The sequence below is a fragment of the Astyanax mexicanus genome, chromosome 1 (assembly GCF_023375975.1).
Source record: "Astyanax mexicanus isolate ESR-SI-001 chromosome 1, AstMex3_surface, whole genome shotgun sequence".
Classification (NCBI taxonomy): Eukaryota; Metazoa; Chordata; class Actinopteri; order Characiformes; family Acestrorhamphidae; genus Astyanax; species Astyanax mexicanus.
Window position 1 is genome coordinate 119,613,889 of NC_064408.1, and position 24,001 is coordinate 119,637,889.

The 24,001-nt window shown below is 38.9% G+C and overlaps 1 protein-coding gene across 1 annotated transcript in view; it reads left to right on the top strand.

Moving 5' to 3' along the window:
- fam110d (family with sequence similarity 110 member D) overlaps positions 1-23,641 on the top strand; it is a 42,295-nt gene extending 18,654 nt beyond the window's left edge. Inside the window, exons 2-3 of the mRNA XM_049467586.1 lie at positions 15,957-17,438; positions 19,803-23,641. Of these exons, the coding sequence (XP_049323543.1) occupies positions 17,131-17,438; positions 19,803-20,751 (1,257 nt within the window). The 5' untranslated portion in view covers positions 15,957-17,130 and the 3' untranslated portion in view covers positions 20,752-23,641. The remainder of the gene's footprint in view (positions 1-15,956; positions 17,439-19,802) is intronic.
- Positions 23,642-24,001: the final 360 nt, after the last annotated feature.

The window sequence follows — 24,001 nt, forward strand, 5'->3', positions numbered from 1 at the left end:
GCGGGTAATGCTAAGGCTGCCCTTGCAGTGCTACTTGGGGTTAGCAGCAGGCTACAGGCCGATAGTTTTTACCCTTGAATGAGGAAATAGCGGCTAGCAGCTAATGCTAATGCTACTCAAGTCTCGGTGCTGGAGAAACTTGACTGAAACTCCTTTTAAACTCTGTACTTAAGCGGAGTGGCTTTACTGCACCTGGTAAAATTTATATATTATAAGGCAAATTTTGGGGAAAATTAAAGTATTTTACGTGCTCATTATTATTATTTTCCTGTGTTAGGCATGGTGCTGATAGCTTCATGCTTGTTAATCTGCTCCAGTGTCTTATTTTACTGAATGTAGGTCACGTAACCTTTCCCTATGAACACTGGTGCACGTCACATGTGTTCTCCAGGCACCGTAAACAGCCGTAAACAGTTCCTGGAGCAAACTTTTTAACACGTTGCAGAAACAGTACGAGGAAAATTCTGCAGAGTAAACATCTGGCTTTCCTCCAGAACCTCGCTGCTCTCAGAGACACTGCAGCAGAGCGCCTGGCAGGCACGGCCTCGGCTGCATTATTCAGACCCTCGAAAGCTGGAGGAACTTCCAGATGAAGGAGTTTACTTAGGCAGATCCTGCGGTGGAGGACCTCCCTGGCTTTAGAAGCTGAGATCATTAACTCACATGATGATACTTGAAGCGTTTACCTGGCAGGTTGTCACTCTGCTAACTATGTTGGTTAGTGGAAAGTTTTCTGAAAAATACATCAAAAAAAAGAAATTTTAGTAAAAGTAATTACTGTATTTTACAGGCTAGAAGGTGCACTGTTTAGCAGAACTAGTTCCAACCCTACAATGTGATTGGCTAAGAGGCATTCTATGAGTGCAGTTATCAGCCGGTAATGCACTGTAACTGTTTGGTAGGTCTCCATGTATTACTCCGTTACATACAGCACCAGTAAGAGCAGAGTGTGTTGGTTCAATTATCAGGGTAAGAGCACAGTTTTACTCAAAATATTGCAATGCACACAACATTATGGGTGACATACCAGAGATCAAAAGAGGACAAATTGTTGGTGCACGTCTTGCTGGTGCATCTTTGACCAAGACAGCAAGTCTTTGTGATGCATCAAGAGCCACGGTATCCAGGGTAATGTCAGCATACCACCAAGAAGAACCAACCACATCCAACAGGATTAACTGTGGACGCTGTAAGAAGAAGCTGTCTGAAAGGGATTCAATGTGCAACTTAACTCTCCTGTTTCCACCAGAACTGTCTGTCAGGATAATAAATTATTGTGGTCTAAAACCGGGTGTTTCAGTTTCATTGTCCAACCCCTGTATTTTTAATGTACAGCATGTCCGTTGGACACGTCCTCCCGTGCATTAAACAGTGCAGACCTGCCCCAGAGGGGTAATTAGTAATGGGCTGCAGAGATAAGGCTGTGTACTGAAACAAAGTTCTTCACCACGTTCGTAATTTCGTAGATAAAGCGTGCAGCTGTCTTATCTCCGTTGCTTTGTGCTCGAGTGTAAATTGCTGAAGTGCTTGATAAGACTAAAGGCACTTCAGTACTTGAGTCACATGACTCCTTCATTCACAAATTCACTTGTGCAGCCTGATGTATAATAGCTTTAGCTTAGCCTGCTAGCTTTTGTTTGGGGTGATCTGGACGAGGGCTCTTCACACTCGGGGACAATGCTGAATAAAAAGCTGTTCAGTGGCCAAAACCTCTGCACCCCTCAATAAAGCCCTTTAAAAGCCTCTTAAAGCCTTTTAAAGCCAGTTTAAGCACATTCTCCACCCCTTTGCCAGCTTTATCCGTCCTCAAATTGTTATATTTTTAACATTCAGCTCATTATCAGTACACTTGGCCTTTTGTTGTGTCAAAACTTTCCCAAAAATGGATTAATATTTGTAATAGTTTTGACTACTAGAGGTATAAATATCTATTATTGCGACACCCTATTGGTTTATACTGTGATCCATCACACCTGCACATGTCACGCCCCTCAACAGGAGAGTTGAGGTGCACATTGAATTCTGCCGTGATTTGATCAGCCGTGGTTTTATGTTTTTTGGATACAATCCGGGTTAGCACCCGAACATCCCTTTCAGACAGCTTCCTCTTACAGCGTCCACAGTTAATCCTGTTGGATGTGGTTGGTCCTTCTTGGTGGTGTGCTGACATTACCCTGGATACCGTGGTTCTTGATGCATCACAAAGACTTGCTGTCTTGGTCACAGATGCTCCAGCAAGACGTGCACCAACAATTTGTCCTCTTTTGAACTCTGGTATGTCACCCATAATGTTGTGTGCATTGCAATATTTAGAGCAGAACTGTGCTCTTACCCTGCTAATTGAACCTTCACACTCTTACTGCTCTTACTGGTACAATGTGCAATTAATGAAGATTGACCACCAGGCTGCTCCAATTTAGCCATGATGAAACCTCCCACACTAAAATGTCCAACTCCTGTAAATACTAAAGACTATACTATACTAAGATTATATCTGTATAGTAGTATAATTTATTTGACTTTAATCCTGGATATATGGAGATATTTGGAGTGCATTATTATTGGTATCATGATATTCTGTATCATTGACTTCTGTTACAAATTTGATATAAAATTCTTGTTCTTTTAATATCTCAGTTAGGGGTGTGCCGTAACATATCGTATTGTATGCAATAATAAAAAAAAAAAAAAATTCATTTTGTTGCAGTAGTAGTGTATTCTTGAAATATATTTTTAATCTCAGTGTTTTGTCATATCGCCAAGAGTATCGTTACATTGAAAATCATGAAATATCGTGATATTATTTTATTTTTATATCGCCCACCCTTCACTGACACTGAACTGCATTTATCATTTCCGAATCACAAAGGATCACAAAGGACAATGCGTCCACTCAATAGACATGTCCATCTCATAATCTGGACACTGTCAAGGGGGACTCTAAAGGGTCTTAAAGATGTCCCCCTCGTGACCTGTCCGTGCCCCGTCCCTGTGAGAGTAATGGTGGTCCTCACAGCGGCGTGGGGGCCGACGCCGGCCATGGCTTTGTCTCAGGAGGAATGTGTTTCTGAGCTGACGTTTATTGTCGTGTTGTTTCTCCGCTCTGCTTTTTAACTCCGTCCTAATGAGCCTCAGCACCCTGACCTCGCTCTTATCTCCACAGCCAGAGGGGTCTATTGTCTGGACCTATCAATAATGCAGGACGCTGTCGCCCCCCAGACCAGTTTAGTTCCTCTAGCCTGGAACTGGATGATATTCCAGACCAGTGTCATTGATAAAATGGAAATTCCATATATTTTTAAGAATTTATTCATAAATAAATAGTAAAAAATGCAAAAAAATAAATAAATCCACCAGCACAGCTTTAGATATATATTTCTATTTCTATTTTTTTAAATAATAATACTAATACATTTTATTTGTAATGCACTTTACATTTCAAAGAAATCTCAAAGTGCTACAGTTTAAAAGGCACTAAAATCAGAAGCAAACATTTAAGAACAAGTGGATAAAAACAACAAAAATTACACACATCAGAGATATAAATAAAAATGTCCTAGTAGGCCTTTTTGGACATTTTTATTTATATCTCTGATGTGTGTAATTTTTGTGTTTTTTATCCACTTGTTCCTAAATGTTTGCATCTGATTTAGTGATAGAGAATTTAACTTATGCTAAGGATGTAAGCACACATCCAATACTTAAGTTGGCCTTGAAAAGCCAACCTGCTTCAATGTAAAAATGAAAAAGTTTAAAATAATTTATTCGTAAATAAATAGTAAAAAAAGGCCAAAAAATAACTAAATAAATAACTACATAAATAAATAGAAAAAAATAAAAAAATAAATAAAACAGAATTCTACCTGCACGGCTCCAGAAAAAAAATAATGCAAGACAATATAATTCATTTTCATAAATTAACAATTTGAAACAGACTTGATTTAAATTTAAAATTTGAGAATACTCAAAATTTCAAGGCAACTTTTTGCACTAGATTTTAAGTTTTAAGTTTTTGGTTTTGAGCAAATATATATATATATTATATATATATATATAAACTTCAAATATTAAGTTTTTTTAATTTAAAAGTTTTTATTCGGTCTAATTTAAGTTGTATGAAGTGTGTAATGTAAATTCTGCTGGCTATCCACTATTATTATTGTTATTTTATTCTTTATTCTGTTTATTGTTGAGTTAAAAGCTGGGTCTGCAGTGTGTGTGTGTGTGTGTGTTTGTGTGTTTGTGTGTTTAATGAGTGGGGGTGTATGCAGAGCGCTGGGAGTACCTATAGAAATGAACTCTGATGATTGACTGTTGACTGTTGTCAGGGTTTTAATCAGTCAGTGGAGCTCCTGTGTTTTCCACCACCAAAATATATAGAAAAATGCTAGAAATGTACCTGAACACACCTCACTTCCAGACCACCAGGGCCATCAGTGTAGATTTATTACTAAACTTTATTACTAGCGCAGGGTGTAAGATAGGACCCAGATTGTCCATACTGTAAATCTCCATGGTCTTACTCCAGTTCCCGTATTCATGTCGGCCCCCAGATTGAGCTACAACTCTGATACAGCATGACGAGGCTAAACATCTGGTTCCTCTTAAAGCGTGAGGAGCACCGGGTCCAGACTTCCCCGCAGGCTCCCGGGATTTCCTCTGGCTCCGACTGGAGGGTCACTGACCCGGGCATGAAAGCCAGGCTGGATGAGAAGGAGCTACAGCAGCGGGGGTTAATTTTCCAGCCCTAAAGGGATTAGCGTGAAGTAGCGTAGCGGAGCTAAAGGGGAAGGAAGGGCTCTGCTGCTGCACAGGCAGTCTGACCTCACATCACAGTGAAAGCTGAAGACCTTAATTTGCCTCATTAAAGCTTAAATTATACTTAACCCTCAGTAGTTCAAGCGCTAATTATGATCGAAGGCTAGCCGAAGAGCTAGCACTGTGCAGTTTTGAGGCTAAGCTAGTAGGGTGTTGAGATATTGTGTTTAATTTGGGTTCATATTAGCAAATTTTAAAAGTAATCCTTTTCCTTGGGTTCTAATTTGAGTAATAGTGAAGTTAGGATGACCAGAGTAAATTCTATAGGATTTGTCTTTGGAAATCATACTAAAATAAAAGTAAATGCACATTTTATTGAATTATGACAAATATAAGATAGCAGTTTTAACAAAAGAATCCTTTGTTATTAAAACGGCCCTAAATTACAGTATTTTTGCACTTAAAATCCTTTAATTTTCCCCAAAATCCTTATAGTGCGTCTTATAATCCTGTGCGCCTTGTGTATGAATTCTATCAGTCAGGAATTAAGGAGCAGTAATGTCACTCTGCTGAAGTACAGAGTTATACAGGAGTTTCAGTTTAATTCCTTCAGCACCAAGGCTGGAGCGTTATTAGCATTAGCTGCTAACCGCAACCGAGGCTAATATATCAGACTGTAGCCTGTGCGTCATGCTGTTAAGATATCAACACGCCAAAGTCAGAGCTCAACTGCATCTTAAAGTATAAAAAATATATAGATTACTAAAATAGGGCCCATAAAGATCAATATGGTGCTACAACCTATGCTGCATTTGTGTGGTGCCAGAAACTAAACACACCACCGATGTGATCTTTACAAATGGAAAAGTTGTTGAGATGTTGAATTTACTGCAAGTTTTACCTTTTCAGAATTTTTTTAACTCAGTTTTAACACATATTTCGCAGTGTTTTGGATGACTCTTAGAGACTTCTGTATGCTTTGTTTAAATAGCAACAGTGATTATGAATGTATCAACGCTGAAAATGAGGTGTGTTCTGGTAAAATTTCAGGCGTATTGCTATCTTGGCAGCGGAAAACACAAATACGAAGTGTTCTACATGCTCAGTGGAGCTTATGGATAATAAGATGGATAGTGTGTGTAGAACAAAATGAGGTGGTCATAATGTTATGCTTGATAGTTGTATATAAACCTTCCTTTAAGCATTTGAATGCAGCAATAGACATATTTAAAACCACAAGTACCCTTGTTTTTAACTCTTTTTGACTATGTTCCAGTGAAAAATATATAAAATTTAATATTGACAGTTTTATTTCACAAATCATCCATAAACAGTCCATAACTTTAACATGATAAAAGTTTGTTCTAAAATATACACATAAACATAAACATAAAAATGTGTAAAAACTAGCTCTTACTTTGCCTCGTTGGCTCAAGTGCTGCCATGCCCTAATGTCTGTGTTGCTGTTTATTTATTTATTTATTTATTTTCTGTTGAAGTGGGAGGGGCTAAGTTACTGTAAATGTTTCATTGGCTTGTTAATGTTCTATTCTAATGGAGAATAGGCTTTAATTAGCGTTATGTGCAACAAAACATAAAAAATGAAACAAATTATGTCCATTGTAATTGACTCTAGGTCTGAAAGAGTTAAAAAAAGAATAAAATATGCTCATCCCAAGTAAAGTAAGTTCGTTTTTAGTGGAAATTGTGCTGCAGTGTGAAGACGTGATATGTCTTTATAAACTCTCATTGTGTGGAAATGTTTGTACAAAGGGCACGGCCAGCCAAACCCTCTTTTCCGAGCTAATTGTCTTCATGTCTATCATCCTGTAAATCAGGCAGAATCAGGGCTGTGCTGTAATCTGTAATCCAGTGTTCTGCTGTTACAGGCTAACACTGCTGTTTCCTGCCGCACGCCGTGTCCGAGCTTGTAAATATCCCCCTACACTACTTTACAGATCGATGGAGTATTGATGCAGTGCATTTACACGCCAATAACTGCCTGAGGAGCCCAGCGGTATACCACAGCGACCCACGCTAACCACACTGAGCTGTTCAGACATGCCGGACACGAGTACACAACCTTCACCAGGAGCCACATCAGTCAAACTGCCATAATCCTCAATTATATAATAAAAAAATAGTTTTCCTACACAGTAAATGAACAGTGAAGTGATTCAGACTATGAAGAAACACATAAAGAATCATTTAGTAACTTAAAAGTGTTAAACAAACTAAAATACTCTGTGGAGAAGCATTTAAGTGCTCTTATCTGGGGAGCTTTGGAAAGAAAACGTGCAGTTTCTGAGGCTGGAAACTCTGATGAACTTTTCCTGTACAACAGAGGAAACTCTAGATCTTGTTTTCCCTGCAGCGATCCTGATAAGTGCCAGTTCCATCATAACGTTTTGGCGGTCTTTGCAGTGACTGCACTTGAGGATGGTTTCAGGTTTCTTGAAATTTGTTGGATTGACTGGTCTTATAAATTATTAAAATAATTTAAGCCATTCCAGGGGTAGGTGTAAAGAACTCCAGCAGCACTGCTGCATATATACTACTTTATTTCAGTAATTCAGTTGGAAATGTGAAACTCATATATTATATAGATGTATTAAACACAGAGTGATCTATTTTAAGCGTTTATTTATTTTATTGTTGATGACTATGGCTTACAGCCTATGAAAACCCAAAAAATTGTATTTTGCAGTACTTTATAGACCAAATTGGTACTTTTGGCAGTGTGGGCAGTGTGCCAAGTCCTGCTGGAAAATTAAATCCGCATCTCCATAAAAGTTGTCAGTAGCAGAGGGAATCATGAAGTGCTGTAAGATTTTGTGGGAAAACAAAACTGTACTGACTTTAGACTTGATAATAAAACACAGTGGATCAACACCAGCAGATGACAGACATGACTCTCCAAACCATCACTGATTGGTGGAAACTTCACACTAGACCTCGAGCAGTTTGGACTGTGTGTCTCTCCACTCTTCCTCCAGACTCTGCTCCCTTTATTTACAAATGAAATGTAAAATTTACTGATGATCAGTGATGGTTTGGAGAGTCATGTCATCTGCTGGTGTTGATCCACTGTGTTTTATTATCAAGTCTAAAATCAGTGCAGTTTTGTTTTCCCACAAAATCTTACAGCACTTCATGCTTCTCTCTGCTACTGACAACTTTCATTTTCCAGCAGGAGTTGGCACACTGCCCACACTCCCAAAAGTACCAATTGCTCTTATATAATATTCTAACTTTCTGAGATACTGATTTTTGGGTTTTCATTGGCTGTAAAATAAGTTCATTTTAAATAGATCACTCTCTGTGTAATACATCTATATAATAATATATGAGTTTCACATTTTGAACTGAATTACTAAAATAAAGTAACTTTTCAAAGATATTGACCTATAAACTTTACATATAAAGTATTTTGTATATCTTTTCATATATTGGTCATTTTCACAAGAAACCTAGGGGTGTTTACTGGAACTCTTTCTCTCTCTCTCTTTCTGTTCAGCTCCCGTAATCTACAGCCATTTTCTCGCTCCACACCTGTTGAGAATTCTTTCCCGTAGCTTTCCTAAACAATAGCCTTTTCCCAAGCCTCCCGACATCTGGAAAACGTTGCAGTGCCCAGTTTGGGCTGATTTACGGCGGGGGGCTGTGGGTGGGAAGACTCGGGGATGGATGGGGGGGCTGGTGAGGGGTAAGGTGTGTAAATGCTATGGTCTGTTTTTGCTTGCATTTACTTTCTAATCAATAACTATTGATAACTATTGATTGATTTCATTATTCTAAGGTAGTATTATTCTAAAGAACACAGATTTAATTGTGTATTCCATTACAGTTTGTATAACAGTGTAAAAAGTCATCTTTGTTTGAAAGATGAGCAGCAAAAAAAAAAAAAAAAAAAAAAAAATATATATATATATATTAATTTAAATTAATTATGGGTGTGTTTTGGGCAAAGCAATAAATAAACTAATGTACCAGTTGTGATTTCCTTTTAAGAGGCAGGTGAGCTCTGACTTTGGCACATTCGTATATTAACAGCACAGCGCTTTTGTGTTTCTCAGCAGAGACTGATACCGATCTGCTCATTCACGCTGTGAAGATACACCAGCAGCTCATTTAATGAGTAATGATATTTTATTTTATTATTTATTCTGTTAATTATTATTATTTAATCTGTGTGGCTAAGAAGAGAGGTATGGACGGGTGACTGTTGACTGTTGTCAGGGTTTTAATCGGTCAGTGGCGCACCTGTGTTTCTAGACCACCACGCCCATCAGCGTAGAAATATTCCTAAACTCTGTTACTACTTTAACAGTAAAGGGGGAAGGTGAGAAAATAGACAGTTGACGGGGTATAAGATAGCAATGAGAATCGCGACATGCCTTGCGCAGGGTGTAAGATAGGGCCTTCAGTCGGCATGTCAAAATATTGCAATAAATATTATGTATTTTTAGATATTTGTGATGTTTAAGCACTTCAGTAGGCATTTCAAAGGGCAATTGTCAATCAAAGGCTTTTATGATGAATGGATTAATAGAAATGCTCCAAAAAAACTTTTTAAAATTGATTTCCAGTCAATTTAAAAGTTTTTAAAGCTGCTCTTATTTTGTTTCTGGACCCGAATGTACTGCCTCTGCATATGGACATCAGACACTCGTATTTTAATCCATATCAGAGAGATGAAAGAAGCTGAGGAGCATGTGGGCATTCAGAAGCTGTTCTAAACCTGAAACTGCAGCATTATTCAAAACGACACATCAAAGCTCTATTTCTGTGCATCCTGTCTCTTCTCTTCTGCTGCAGAATAACACAGTGCTGATCCTGTAGGGCAGGAAAGAACCCAGTGACCGAGTGAGGAGCTCAGACTGCGGAAACAGCAGTGATCCCCAGTTCAGGACGAGCATACGCTTATCTAAAGTTAGACTGGCAGTTCAGACAACAATGAATCCAAACACAGAATTACTACTGTTTTTTTTGTTTGTTTGTTTTTTTCGCACTATAAGGCGCATCGGATTATAAATTGCATATCAAAAGACGTACATTTTTTGGTCTATTTTCATACATGAGGCCGCTGGATTGTAAGGCGCATTATAAGACACTTAAGCAATAGAACACTCTAGGTCAGGGGTGTCCAAACTTTTTTTGTTGGGGGCCAGAAGGAGAAATATTTTTGAAGTCACGGGCCACACTCTGTAATAAAACAAATAATGAAATATACCACTTTAAATAATACATTTTCCTGATTATTTCATTTACACACCATTTTACTTGACTTACTATCTTTATCTTTGACAGTGTTGGGTAAACTAAGATTTTTCAAATTGATGTTTAATTTCATGATGTCTCTTAATATTAAACTCCTTAATTACGGCAACTTTTAGACTCTTTGCCCCGTTTTTCTGCGCTAGAAATGCGCACCCTCTCCGCTTTTAGACTCTTTGCCCTGTTTTTCTGCGCTAGAAATGCGCACTCTCTCCGCTTTTAGACTCTTTTGCCCCGTTTTTCTGCGCTAGAAATGCACGCCCTCTCCGCTTTTAGACTCTTTGCCCTGTTTTTCTGCGCTAGAAATGCGCACTCTCTCCGCTTTTACACTCTTTGCCCTGTTTTTCTGCGCTAGAAATGCGCACCCTCTCTGCTTTTAGACTCTTTGGCCTGTTTTTCTGCGCTAGAAATGCGCACTCTCTCCGCTTTTAGACTCTTTTGCCCTGTTTTTCTGCGCTGGAAATGCACACTCTCTCCACTTTTAGACTCTTTGGCCCATTTTTCTGCGCTACAAATGCGCACTCTCTCCGCTTTTAGACTCTTTGGCCCGTTTCTGACAGCTAGTGTTCAAACTTTGAATCTCACATTATAAAACCCTGCTTAACAGCGGGCCAATTTTCATTCTATTTCTAAAATACCTCGCGGGCCGCTCCAAAAAAGGAAACGGACCACAAATGGCCCGCGGGCCGTAGTTTGGACACCTCTGCTCTAGGTCATGTGTTATCGCGAATAACATCATGGCTGTTATTTGGTCGTAGATCATCACAACCTCGAGTGTTCTTTTGCTTTTATACAACAGTCTTTCTTTTTTTTACAAAATGAATAAATAAAATAAAAGACCCTCAAAAATATATAATACATATATGCTTTAATACGGACTGTGCCTTCCGCCAAAAAGTAGTTCCAGTACTGCCAACTATATTTAGCGAATTTGTCACTATATTTAGTGACTTTTCAGACTCTCTAGCGACTTTTTTTGTAAAAAAAAAAATAAAAAAACGACTAGCGACAAATCTAGCAAGTTTTTGTGGTGTTATCGGAGACTTTTGGCGACTCTGAGATGAACACACGTGCTCTTCAGTTACTGTCCTCATATAACAGTTCCGGCTAACTGCTGCTCTTGTAACATTTAACAACACGGCAAACAACCGATTTATATAATTTACGTGAAAATGTAAAACGTTATTGTAAAAAAGTCACTGCCTTTTTAAAAAGCTGTAGAAGTTGTTCATTTGTTGGATTTCATTTGTAACATATTTAAGGTGTTTTTACTCTTTTTACTGCTTTTTTCTCTTCCACAACCTTAATCCTTTACAGCTTCAAAAACATGTATTATGCAAATTAGGCGATGACATCATTTAGCGCCTTTTTTTGGACAATTTAGCAAATAGTTACTTTCCTTAATGAGGAGTTGGAAACACTAAGTAGTTCCACAACAAGTGAACTGTAACAGAACTGTAGCAACAAAACGTTGCATGGTTTTATACGTTAGCTTAAAATCAAAATTGGGGATTTAGGGGGTTAGTAAAGGTTAGGACCTTGAAATAACTCTAAAACTGTCCTCTCTTTCTCCGCGGAGTTGTCTTCATGTGAAAGCTGCACATTTGCAAGCATTTCTGCTTGTTTTGCTGGGTGGTGTTGTTGGTTAGCTAGCCATCTGGACTGTGGTTAGGTTAGCGTAGCTTGATTAAGCTTAGAATTAGCTTAGCTTAGCCTAGCCTCGCTGGTGGTTTCCGCTCCGGCTATCAGACTGTTATCGAAGTGACTGATGGATTTTCTTTCTCTTTTTTCCACAAAAGACGAGCCAATGCTGCGAGTGAGCATGCTTTGGCTGGGTGCTAGCCTGTGCTAAGCTATTGCTAATGCTGCTGCTGGAGGTGATGATTCACAAAGGTCCTGTGTGTATATGCCGTTACTTGGCAACGCATCCGTGGAGTGAATTGTTGTATAATAGTAAGGAACAGGGGGGTCACCATGTTTTCCTTTTAATTCAGCAGGTCTCGCCACTGGGTGGTAAGACCTGTAAAGCTAAGCTAAGTTAAGTAAACAAAACTGTAATTCTTTAAAAATATACATTTAAAGTGAAATGAGTGCTGGATGTTAATCTACACAGATTTTTCTCCTAAAAACTGTTTGTTTGGGTGAGTAAAGCGATTCTGTTTATTTACAGTAAGTTCAGATTTACTGGCTGCAGCAGCATTAGTATTAGCATCTAACTGTTAACTGTTAGCAGCATTATACTGAGGAATCCTGAATGTTCCGGTAAGCCAGGTTGATATCAGCCAGTGGTTCGTCACATGTAGCTTGTTTTAACATGGTAAACATGCGGACTACAGTCCGATATACTCGCCTCTGAATGGCGAAAGAGCTAGAGCCTAGCATGGTTAGCGGCTAATGCTAATTCGGCTCGAGCAGTGCAAGCCAGGGTTTTGCAGCAGGCTACAGGCTGATAATACTCACCTCGGAACTGCGAAAGAGCTAGTGCTTAGCGCTGTTAGCAACTAATGCTAATACTGCTCCAATCTTGATGCTGGAGAAACTTCACTGAAACTCCTGTATAACTCTGTACTTCAGCAGAGTGGCTTTACTGCTCCTTAATACCTGACTGGTAGAATTTATACAATAAGGAGCACCGGATTATAAGACGCACTGATGAATTTTGGGAAAATTAAAGGATTTTAAATGCACTTTATAGTGAGAATAATACAATAGTCTACTTAAACTAAGCTTTAGTTCTTTCTACATTTAAATACTGTATACACCCAATTAGTGTTTAAAAACTCCAGCAGTACTGCTGCTGTGTCTGATCCATTTGTACTACCTTATACACCACCACCACCATGCTAATCAATGCTAATCTCTGCAGTGCTGAGAATAATGACCCACCACCCAAATATTAATAATAATAGCTGTTCTTTTGTGATTCAATTCCACTGTATTGCCTCTGCAGAGAACTCTATATCACATTTATCACGTAAAAATAACTAAAAACAGCTGTGAAAAATACAGTATTACCTCCCCTGTAAAAAGTGAGGCCCTGCATTCACTTGATCCTAATGTAAACATCATTTATACATCAATAAAACATATTACATCAGCACAGCCACAGCCAGAAGCACCTAAACTGTTGGTGTAATATCATTTATTAATGCAAAAACTTATGCAGACGCTCAGATCCAGCACATCCGCTGCATTGCTTCAGTTATGTTAAATTCTGTGGTAATTACATTCACACTGGCAGCGCATTTGCCTCCGAAACCCGGCCTGACTCATGCATTATAGATCACCATCGCTAGAAAATACAGCTCAAAAAGTGCAGCTCGCATTCCTACAGCTGATAAGTGCTGCGTGGTTTGAGTTACAGGTGCAGGGTTTGTTTTTTTTAAGCTGGAAAGGAATGAAGAGGTGGAGATAAATCAGGTGTTTTTTGCGTTGTGAGGGTCGGTGGTCAGCTTTTATCTCTGATAAATGTCTTTTTTTAAGCAGTTTATCAGAAATTATCATATAGTGAGCTTATTAAAAGCCATGAATCTGTTTTTCGACTACTTTCATTTAATAAATTCAATATTTTTTGTTACGTCTGTCATTTTGCAATACAATTTTAAATATAAAAACAATACAATTTAAATGCAGTGTCTCTGTACAGTATAAAACAAATGGTAACTTGCTCTTATTGCCTACAACACTGTGACCAGGCAAACTACAATTATATAAAACATTAATAAACTGAACACCCAAAGAGCAAAAGGTAGCATTAGTGGAAAAGACAGCACAATGGTGGTGAGTTAGGGTCGGGGGACACGCCCATTATGCAAATAAATGATGCCAGGGGCCATCATTTGTACATTTGTTAATATAGTTTTCTTCTATTCTATCTACTGAAGTTAGAAAGTCTTCCCAAACAAAGTGAATGTACATTATTGCTTCACATGTATTGAGTTGATTCTGTAGTTTGTTTATAGTCTATAATCGGGTAACATCTCGTTGTCTCCAACCAAAGAAATTAAATAAGTGGGCGGAGCTTAGTTACATCTCTGTAAAGTTGAGGCGAATACAGTATTTGCTTATTTGGTTTAACCCTGAAATATTCAACTGTTTCAAAGAGCTCCACTTCTAAGACTGCAGCAAAAATAATAATTATTTTAGTAGTCGAGTAATCTGTTGGCCATTTTTCTAAATAGTTGATTAGTCAACACAATTGCTTTAAAGTGGTAGAAACAGATGAGATTTAATTTACCATGGGATATAAATGCCCTTTTCTGATATTTAGTGAGTACAGGGCATTGAGTGGTCCAGCTGCCATTATAATAGGGAGATCGCTGGTTGGAATCCTGGTCATGCAGCTTGCCAGCATATTTAATATATATATAAATATATATAATAACATTAATAGAGCAGCCCTTAACCATCCCTTACTGTGTTTCTTGTTAACATTTTTTTGTGAAGTGCATTGTAGTTTGAAATCAACCATTAGTCAACACTAAAATTTGCGAAATTAAGATTTTTAATAGATTTTTGTGGATTATCTTGACTATTTGATAGATAGATAGATAGATAGATAGATAGATAGATAGATAGATAGATCCAGCAGCAGGTATAATACACAAAGTTACAAAAGGATTAACTATAATGATACATATAAAAACAATAAAATAAAAAAGAATGTACAGTGTATATGTACAGTCTTTAGTGTGTGTGTGTGTGTAATGGAGAATGGAGGTAGTGCAGTTGAACACAATAGACAGTGAACAGATGTGCATAAAGTGAGGAGAAAGTGCAAATACACAGTTATATAATAGTTTAAATTTAAATTTAAATTTGTTGCAGCCTTATCCAATGTTGACCCTGACCACCATTAAATTCAAATTTCCAAAAAGTTAAAACTCAAACTCTGAGTTGTTAAACTCTAGGGTTCTAATAGAAATTAGATAATTTATCTAAATTTACAACATTTTCGAAATTGTTGTTAGACTTGAAGGAGAACTCTGGTGTAAAATGGACTTTTGTTGTAGTAAAACATGATAAAAAGTACTTATCTTTGATGAATAGCTCACCTCCGTTCTCCCACAGCGTTCAGAGATCCAGAAATTTTAACATTTTGTCCAACAAACACCCTTCAGACTGTGTGAGATTTGCTCCGATAAATCCACCGCTTTTTACACTGTTATCCAGCTCAAAGTAGCTCCACACCTCCTTGTTAGAATCCGGAGAGCCCTGACATTTAAAACGAGACATTAATAACTTAAAAAGTGCACAAGAAGCTTATTAAAAAAACACTGTTTACATCCTATAATGCTAGCTTTAGCTCCGAGTGCCGCCATCACTGTACTGATAATAACATAGTCATATATATACATAGACTCCGCATAGCGTAGCAGCCGGTGCCAGTTTTTAAGTTATTAATGTCTCATTTTAAATGTCAGGCTCTTCGGATTATAGCAAGGAGGTGTGGCGCTACTTTGAGCTGGATAACGGTGGAAAAAGTCATGCAGTCTGAAGGGTGTTTGGGACAAACTGTTAAAATTTCCGGATCTCAGAAAGCTGTGGGAGAACGGAGGTGTGCTATTCATCAAAGGTAAGTACTTTTTATCATGTTTTACTACAACAAAAGTCCATTTTACACCGGAGTTCTCCTTTTAAGAGTTTTGTGGTCGGTGCAGATGACCAAAACATAAAATGTAACAGAAGAAAAAGTGAATCTGAGGCAGCAGCGAGGTCAGATCAGTCCAGCCGTGCTGTAATGGCTTCATTCTGGCCTCCACACACAGTCCTGAGTCATCGGGGACATCGTTCATCCATGCCACATATGCTCCCTCGCTCAGGGATCACATCACGTCCCATTGGAGGGATACTACTACAGGGAAACCTTACCTGACTTTTAATCTCTCTTTCTTTCTCTGTTTCTCCTTCTGTTTCCACAGGAGTTCAAGTCAAACCTCCAAAAACCTTAATCAGAGGTCAAACTGTCTCGAAGTTGGACCAGTCGCTCCAAGCCTGGCTCCAAGAATCCAACAACGACGGCGGCGGCAGCAGCAATCAGAAAGCAAACAACCAACGCAAAACCAATCTCCACCTCAAGATGACCTTGCCTGGAAAGACTCTTGAGTAGAGTAAGTTCTGTCAGAGTTAGAGGACAAAAAGAAAGACTGGAGCTTTCTATTTCTGCTGCTCTGTGGCGCAAAGAACATCTCATTTGGAACAAGTGTTTTTTTTTTGGAAGGAGGCGAAAGGATTTCCCCGTGCCCTTCCCATTTTAATCCAGTGGTTGAATAAATACCGTGTGGAGATATCAACTTTTCCTCGTTCCGGAAGTGTCCAGATTGGAGACTAGGCGTAACAAAGGAAGTACAGCATGGATATCTTCAGTAGGAACATGCCCAATTGGATGTTTTGAACTTTTTGCTCTCTACTTTTATAGACTACTTTTATCTCTAAGCAACAACAAGTCTTACGATTATCTCCACACCTCCAAACCACTTGTTGTACAACCACTTGTAGACCAAGCACAGCTGAATAGCAGCTAAATGGGTGGGACAATTGGCCTATCTGAAGAAAATTAGAGAAACTTAGATATAAAATAATGAGCTGAATGATTGAGCAGCCCTTATTTATCCCCCCGTTGTGTTTTTTTCAACGTTTTTTTTATTTTTGTGTAGTGCGTTGTAGTTTGAAATCGACTATTAGTCGACACTAATATTTGCAGCCGAAGATTTTTAATAGATTTTTATTTTATTAGATTATCTTTACTATTTGTTGCAGCCTTATCCAACTCTGACCCCCATTTAAACCCAAATTTCCAAAAAGTTTAAATCAAACTGGCCAAAAAAATGCCTTGCCCATTTTAATCCAGTGGTTGGGTATATACCGTGTGGAGATATCAACTTTTCCTCAATCCGGAAGTGTCCAGATTGAAAACCAGGCGTAACAAAGGAAGTACAAAGAAAGTACAGGAAGTATAGTCATCCCAGAGCAACAAATAAGTTGATTACGATTAACTCCAGACCTCCAAACCACTTGTAGACCTGTAGACCAAGCCTGTAGACCAAGGCTGCCATTGGATGCCGCTGCCTTTTCCCACAAGAACCCTAAGAAGCAATGAAGCCACTAACGCCCATTGGTTCCCCCTCGCCCCTGCGACTCCTCAACAAGGGTCCGGACTACCTTCGGCGGCAGATCGACAGCGGGAGCCGCGGCGGCTCCACCATCAGCGCCGTGGAGAGACTCGAAGCTGACAAAGCCAAATACGTCAAGACCCAGCAAGTGATCAACACCAAGCAGGAGCCCGTACTGGTGCCCTGTGGAACTCCACCGCCCCAGCCACGCCGCAACTTCACAGTACCCGTCACCTCCACGCCGGTCCTGCCACGGCGGCCGCTGGTTACTGCCACGCCCGGTCCACCCAGGTTGGTGTTGTTATCCACTACACTGTTCCAATTCTCTTGTTGAGATCAAACTATGTTATACTATACTATACCTTATGATGATCCTTCATAATGTCAGATTACACTGTAAAAAATATTTTAAAGTTATTTTACAATAAGTCTGAAAAAAGATATATATTTTTATATAAGTTTACTGAAAAATACGGTATAAAAACCGTAGTTTTAAAAATATATATCGCATCGGTTGGAAATTCTGTAAAATTATATTTATAAGCAGGCCCATTGTTTAAACTATAGAATGTATTGGTATATATGTGAAAATATACATGTCTAAAACGAGATCAGCACAAAAATGTGGAAATATGGAAATATATGAAACACCACATATTTTTTAACTGTTTTAACGTTGTTTAACATCACTTCATGTTCCTCTCTGCTGACAACTTTTATGGAGATGCAGATTTTATTTTCCAGCAGGACTTGGCACACTGCCCACACTGCCAGAAATACCAATATGTCTTATATAATATTCTAATTTTCTGAGACACTGTTTTTTGAGTTTTCATTGGCTGTAACCAATAATTATCAACAATAAAAGAAATGAGCACTTAAAATAGATCACTCTGTGTGTAACACATCTATATAATATATGAGTTTCGCATTTGAACTGAATTACTGAAATAAAGTACATTTTTTAATTATATTATATATTATTTTTAGATGTAGTATCAGTAAGGTCAGTTGAGTCCGTGCACGCTGTAAAAGCTGTGTTCTGCACTCTCTCGGCCTGTTAATGCCCATAGCAAGCAACAGGGACATCCATCACTGCCACATATGCTCCCTTCCCACAAGGACATGAATCCTTTCCAGAGAACTTCATGCCTGCAAAGACAAATTTACACAAACAGAAAATACCCTGAAAGTTTTGTGCATGTGTTTCAGGCCCTACATATGGACATCAATGATGGGCCCAAGCAGGGTCAGTGATGGGATCTGGAGAGGGTTCAACGTGGACCCTATCTGGGGTGTAAACTGCACACATAGGGTGAATCTAGATTGAACCCGTGGAAGATTAATATGGGCTAAAATGATGATGGCGACCATTTAGGAAACCCAACTGGGTCCCATTAATTAACAACACATGTACAAACCAACCTGGAACCCACCTACCCCAAATTTCACTCATACTATCCCTATACAGTAAAATTTTCTACAAAGCCTCTTCATTTTGGTGTCTAGCATTTCGTCGCTGTCCTATGAAAAATCTCCAAAACAGCAACTTTACAGGAGAGAGAAAAAACCTTGCAAACTTTCAATGGAAGTCAATATAAAAAGAGTTTATTTCAGGTCATTTGGAAGTATTATTGGTCCGTTCATTAAGAAATTTTGGCACAGTGTAGGGACAGTTAATCTGTTCAAATTATGCAGTAAACTAAAAAAACAACAAAAATGGATTTTCATTGGACAGCGACGATATTTTTGTTCATCCCCCAGAATTTAAACCTGAAAGTCTACACTACAACTTTATCTTTATTCATTCATTTAAAATGTAGTGTGGTGACATGCAGAGCCCAAATCATGAGTATTTAGCTTTTATTAAAGTACTTTTTTTTTACTTTTATTTTATTTATAATGATTGAGAGATTCGAGGCCGGTTCCTAGTGCAAGGCTGTTTTAATTGAAGCCATAGAAAATACAAACAAAACACCAAATAATAAGACAATAAAACAAACAACCAAGAGATAGATACACTTAGTCAAATAAACAACAAAATAAAGATAACAAACCATAAAACAACAGGAACATGGGGGGGGGCAAAGAAACCACAACCTTTGGTCTAAAAACACGACCTAAAACAAAGCTAAATATGAGGTATACTGTATATACACAGATACAGATACAGACAAGGAACACCTGGAGAAGATAACGAGAGGGCGGGGTTACAAACTACACAGATGAGAACCCTGATGACAGGGGCGGAGCTAGGGTAGAGTTAGGGTGGATAGAAGACACCATCAAAACAGGGCCATGTACTTCGGGAAAGAAAACAAAGCAGAAAAAAATAAGACAGGAACAAGAAAGAAGAAGAAAATGAGAAACTGGGCTTTGGTCCAACCATTCATAGAACATGTGATCGTCTGATTTAAACACACAAACACTAACATCAGGTAAATTACACCCATAAAATGTTACTCTTTATCACTAACATTGGATTTAAAAAATCACATGAAGGCAGCAGCAACACAATGAAAATCACATAAAAAAATTGTGTGGGTGAAAATAACCTGTTCAAGTCATTGACATTAAAGCTCCAGCTCGACAACTCCAGACAAACCCCTCAGAACCTGATCTTTATTTTTATTGGTCCCTCTTCTGTTTCTACAGGGTTCCAGCAACTCAGTCCAGCGACGACAATGAGGACGACTCCAGGAAGGAAAACCGGCGAGACCCAGAGCTTCAGAACTGCAACAACTTCAACCGGCTGCCTCCGCTAGTCCCGAGGAGCCCCGTCAGGGCAGCTCTGGTGGCGCCTCATAGTGCCCCCATTCTGCGGAGAAGTACGGGAAAGCGTATGCTGCGGCCAGATTCGCTCGTCATCTACAGGCAGAAGAAAGAGTGCAAGAGTCCCAACAATAGCGGAAGTAGTGGAACCATGAGCTCGGAGGTGAAGGGGTACAGCTTCGTCCGACGCCTCTTTCAGGGGTCCATGAGAGAGAAGAACTCGAAGTCGACAATCAGCGAGGAAAAGGGTTCGTCTCGAGACGGCGACTCGCGCATGTCGTGGTCAATCGACCGGGACATTTCTGATGGCGGCACCGAGACCAGGAGGTCGAGCAGGACGGCAGAATCCAACAACGGCAACAGCGGATTCCTAGAGCCTTCAAATCCCATCGTGAATACCTTCCGAGACGTGCCAGACAACGGGAATGGGAAAATCCAGAACCCTTGGCTTCGGGCGAGCTTGCGACGCTCCGAATCGGACCTTCACCTCCGTGTCTCGGTAGCTCTTTCCGAGCAGGAGCGCTTCTTTGACTTTTGCGGACTTGACCGAGACATGGTGGACCGTCTTGGGGCTGAGAACTTCCTCTCGGGGGGTAGTTCGGCCGACTCGCTCTCGCTTGTCCTCCGCAGCGTAGGAGGAGGAGGAGGCGGCTCAGAACCCAGCGAGTTCTCCCGCCATTCAGGGGAAGGGTTGGTCCAAGAGGAAGTAGCCGAGCAGGCGCCCACAGGAGTGTCTATCATCGAGAGGAACGCCCGAGTAATCAAGTGGCTTTACGGCTGCAAGAACGCTACACGGGAAACGGCCAAAGGTCCAAAAGAGTCAACCGTGTAGCCAGCAGTCCTCTCAGACTAGTGGACCTCTGGCTCTTGTTTAAGGACTACATGCATGACGCAGGGTTGTCATACTTCTGATAAAGCTAATATGCTCTATTTATTTTATTTTCATGGTGGCATTTTTGTGTGTGAGAGAGACTTTGAAATATTCAGGAATATTGCGGGTCCTTATTGCAGTAGTTTGGCAAAAAAAATTAAATTGCACAGTTCTTCCCTTTAATGGTTGTATATCTGTTTGTTGTCTGAATTTGTTTGTCGGAAGCTTCCTAAGAGCTAAGAGGCTAATGTAGCTCATGTGAAAATGTCATAAATGCCCTAAATATAATCTATTAACTGCGAATCTGAATGTGAATGTGTATGTGATTCAGTTTCTACAGCCAGTTCGGAATTGATGACATATATATATCTACTCAACATTTAGTTTAAAAGTGTCTGAGAAAAAGTGAAAATGGACAGCCCTTTAGAAGACCCTTATTGCAATCCATTCCAATCCAGGTTTAAAGTTGTTCTACAGTTCAAAGAAACCAAAGAAGTGAAAGTAATAATGTGTCTCTTTAGAGTCCAGCTGCAGCCAGTACATTGGCTTGATAGTTCCTAGGGATTCTGGAGAAGATGAAACCGAAACTTCACGTGAAGCGCTGCTTATTAATGCATTAGCATCAGTTTAGGAGCCTGAACTGTCTTGAAAAATAGAAGTCCCATAAAAATGTAATCTGACAATCCTAAAAAAAAGCATAAAACTAAACAAAAAAAAGATTTCGGACTCTTTATCTGCACAGTAAATGTAGCCATGCCTACTTTAAGCTGATTTATATTATTTTAAGGAGTCTTACATAATGTGGTTTAAGTAAAATGTGGTTCACATTGTTATAAAATGAAAAAATGATCTCAATCCATTACATGTTAGCTACATTACCCTCATAGCTCTTGTTCACAGCTATAGGAAGCCAACTTCAGGCACTTACAGGCACCAAACACATATTTTAGATGACTTATGGAGAAAAAACTTTTTTTTTACAGAACTATGTAACATTTTCTGTCATTTTCTAGATTTTGTGCATTGAGCTGTAACCTGGTCATCTCTTTTTGTTGAGCTCACTTAAAAACATGAGTATTGTTTCACTGTCCTGCAAAAACCTTGCAAAATCTCTTAAAACAGCAAATTTACAGGAACTTCAGTGGAAATCGGTGTAAAACGATTTTATTCCAAGTCATTTTGGACCATTTCTATTGGTCCAATTATCGTCAAATTTGGTGAAAATGTTAAGAACTACTGCCCAATTCACAAGAAACATCAAAAATCGAGATTAAAAAAAGGTTTTTGCGTGAAATTAGCCATATTCTCTTTACGTTTTTTTTTGTTCTTGTTGTCTGAGAAAGCAGTGCTTTTTGCTGATGCACATCTCAGTGGATGAATAATTGAAAACGGAGGACTACTAAGCTTTTCTTCTTCCCAGACGTGGGGATTAATGTGTGAGTGTGAAGTGAACCATGTGTACCTCCTTCCCCAACTGGCCCAGTTTTCTGCCCCCCTCCCAAACGCAGGCGTTGGAACGAACGGACGGACGGCCGGACCCCCGCTCGGCAGAGCTGCTAATGCACTGATGCACTGAACTGGAGAGAGAGAGAGATTTATATATATGCAAAGTGAGATACTATCTACTGCTACAGCTAACCGCTAAAGCTAATCATCAACTTCAGACCAAAGAGAGAACCACCACCAAATAACGTTCAGACGTTTTAAACCCACCAAATGGAACGAGTCAGCTGTGCTGATTGGATAAATAATGTAAAATCTGGTTTCCAACACTGTTATATGTACAAAAAATTAAACCCATCATAAAGCCTAGGGCTGCGTCCCAAATGCGTACTACACTACACACTAATACTACGATTGGTCGCTGTCCAATGAAAAACAAGTCTCTCCAGAACAGCAACTTTACAGGAGAGAGAAAAAACCTTGTAAAGTTTCAATGGAAGTCAATGTAAAAATAGTTGATTTCAGGTTATTTTGAAGTATTTCTATTGGTCCATTCACCAAGAAAATACTTGAAAAAAGGAGATACTTGATTTTTATTGGACAGAGAAGATATACTCAATATAGATCTTAATACATCCCAACACATTTTACACATTTATCTAATCGGTTTACTCAAGAACTAGTTACCATTAGTAATTTATACGCAATTGTGACGCACCCAATATTTTTTGGACAAAGGTTCTTGGGTCCATTTGTCTAAAACCACATAAATAGGATGTCCACATGGCTTCAGGCTAATCTGTGATTATTGAAACATGTTGTTTTGATGCTAATTGCAAGGTATAAGCTAATATATAGCCTATATTAGCATTAGCTCTGTAGCTCCAATTTTACCAAAGAAATTATTGCTGATTGATTACATTTAGGATTAGACTCCAAAAATGACTGGTATGTATTAATTGGGTATATTTGAGTATACTCAACACATTTTACACATTTATGTAACCAGTTTACTCAAGAACTAGTTAGCGTTAGTAATTTGTACGCAATTAGGACGGACCCAATATCGTTTGGACAAAGGTTCTTGCGTTTTTTTTTTCCAAAATCACAAAACTAGGATGTTTACAGGATGTCAGGCTAATCTGTGATTATTAAAACATGTTTTTTGATGCTAATTGCACAGTAAGCTAATATAGCTCTGATACAAACCCAAATATATATCCCAATTTCACCAAAGAAATCATTGCTGATGGATTCAATTTGGGATTAGACCCTAAAACGACTGGTTCTGAGTATGGAACAAATCCAAATATACAGTACTGCGCAAAAGTTTTAGGCACCTGTGGGAATTTCAGTAAAGAAAAAGCTTCTTATCTGTGCAGTAAGTGTTTATAAGCTCAGTAAAACATTATTACAGCATTACAATAAATACAAACAGCAGTTTTACAAAAAAGCAGCTACAGCTTTTACAGCCCTGTTTTATTCCTTAAAACATCTCCTAATCTCTCCTCCTCATCTGAGTTTAATAGAGTTATTTCTCATCATATTAATCAACACCTGGTTTGTTAAATTGGTAAATATGGTAAATCAGGTGAGCTGCTGACGGAACTGAACATAATTATACACATGCTGGCTGAGGACACTTTGTTCTTCAGCTTGGCTCACAGGATATAACATACTTAGTTACAAATGAGAATTCCTTGTTGTGTTTTACTGTATCTATATTTATTTGCATCTGTTCAAATCATATGTGGTGCTTTTTAGGGAA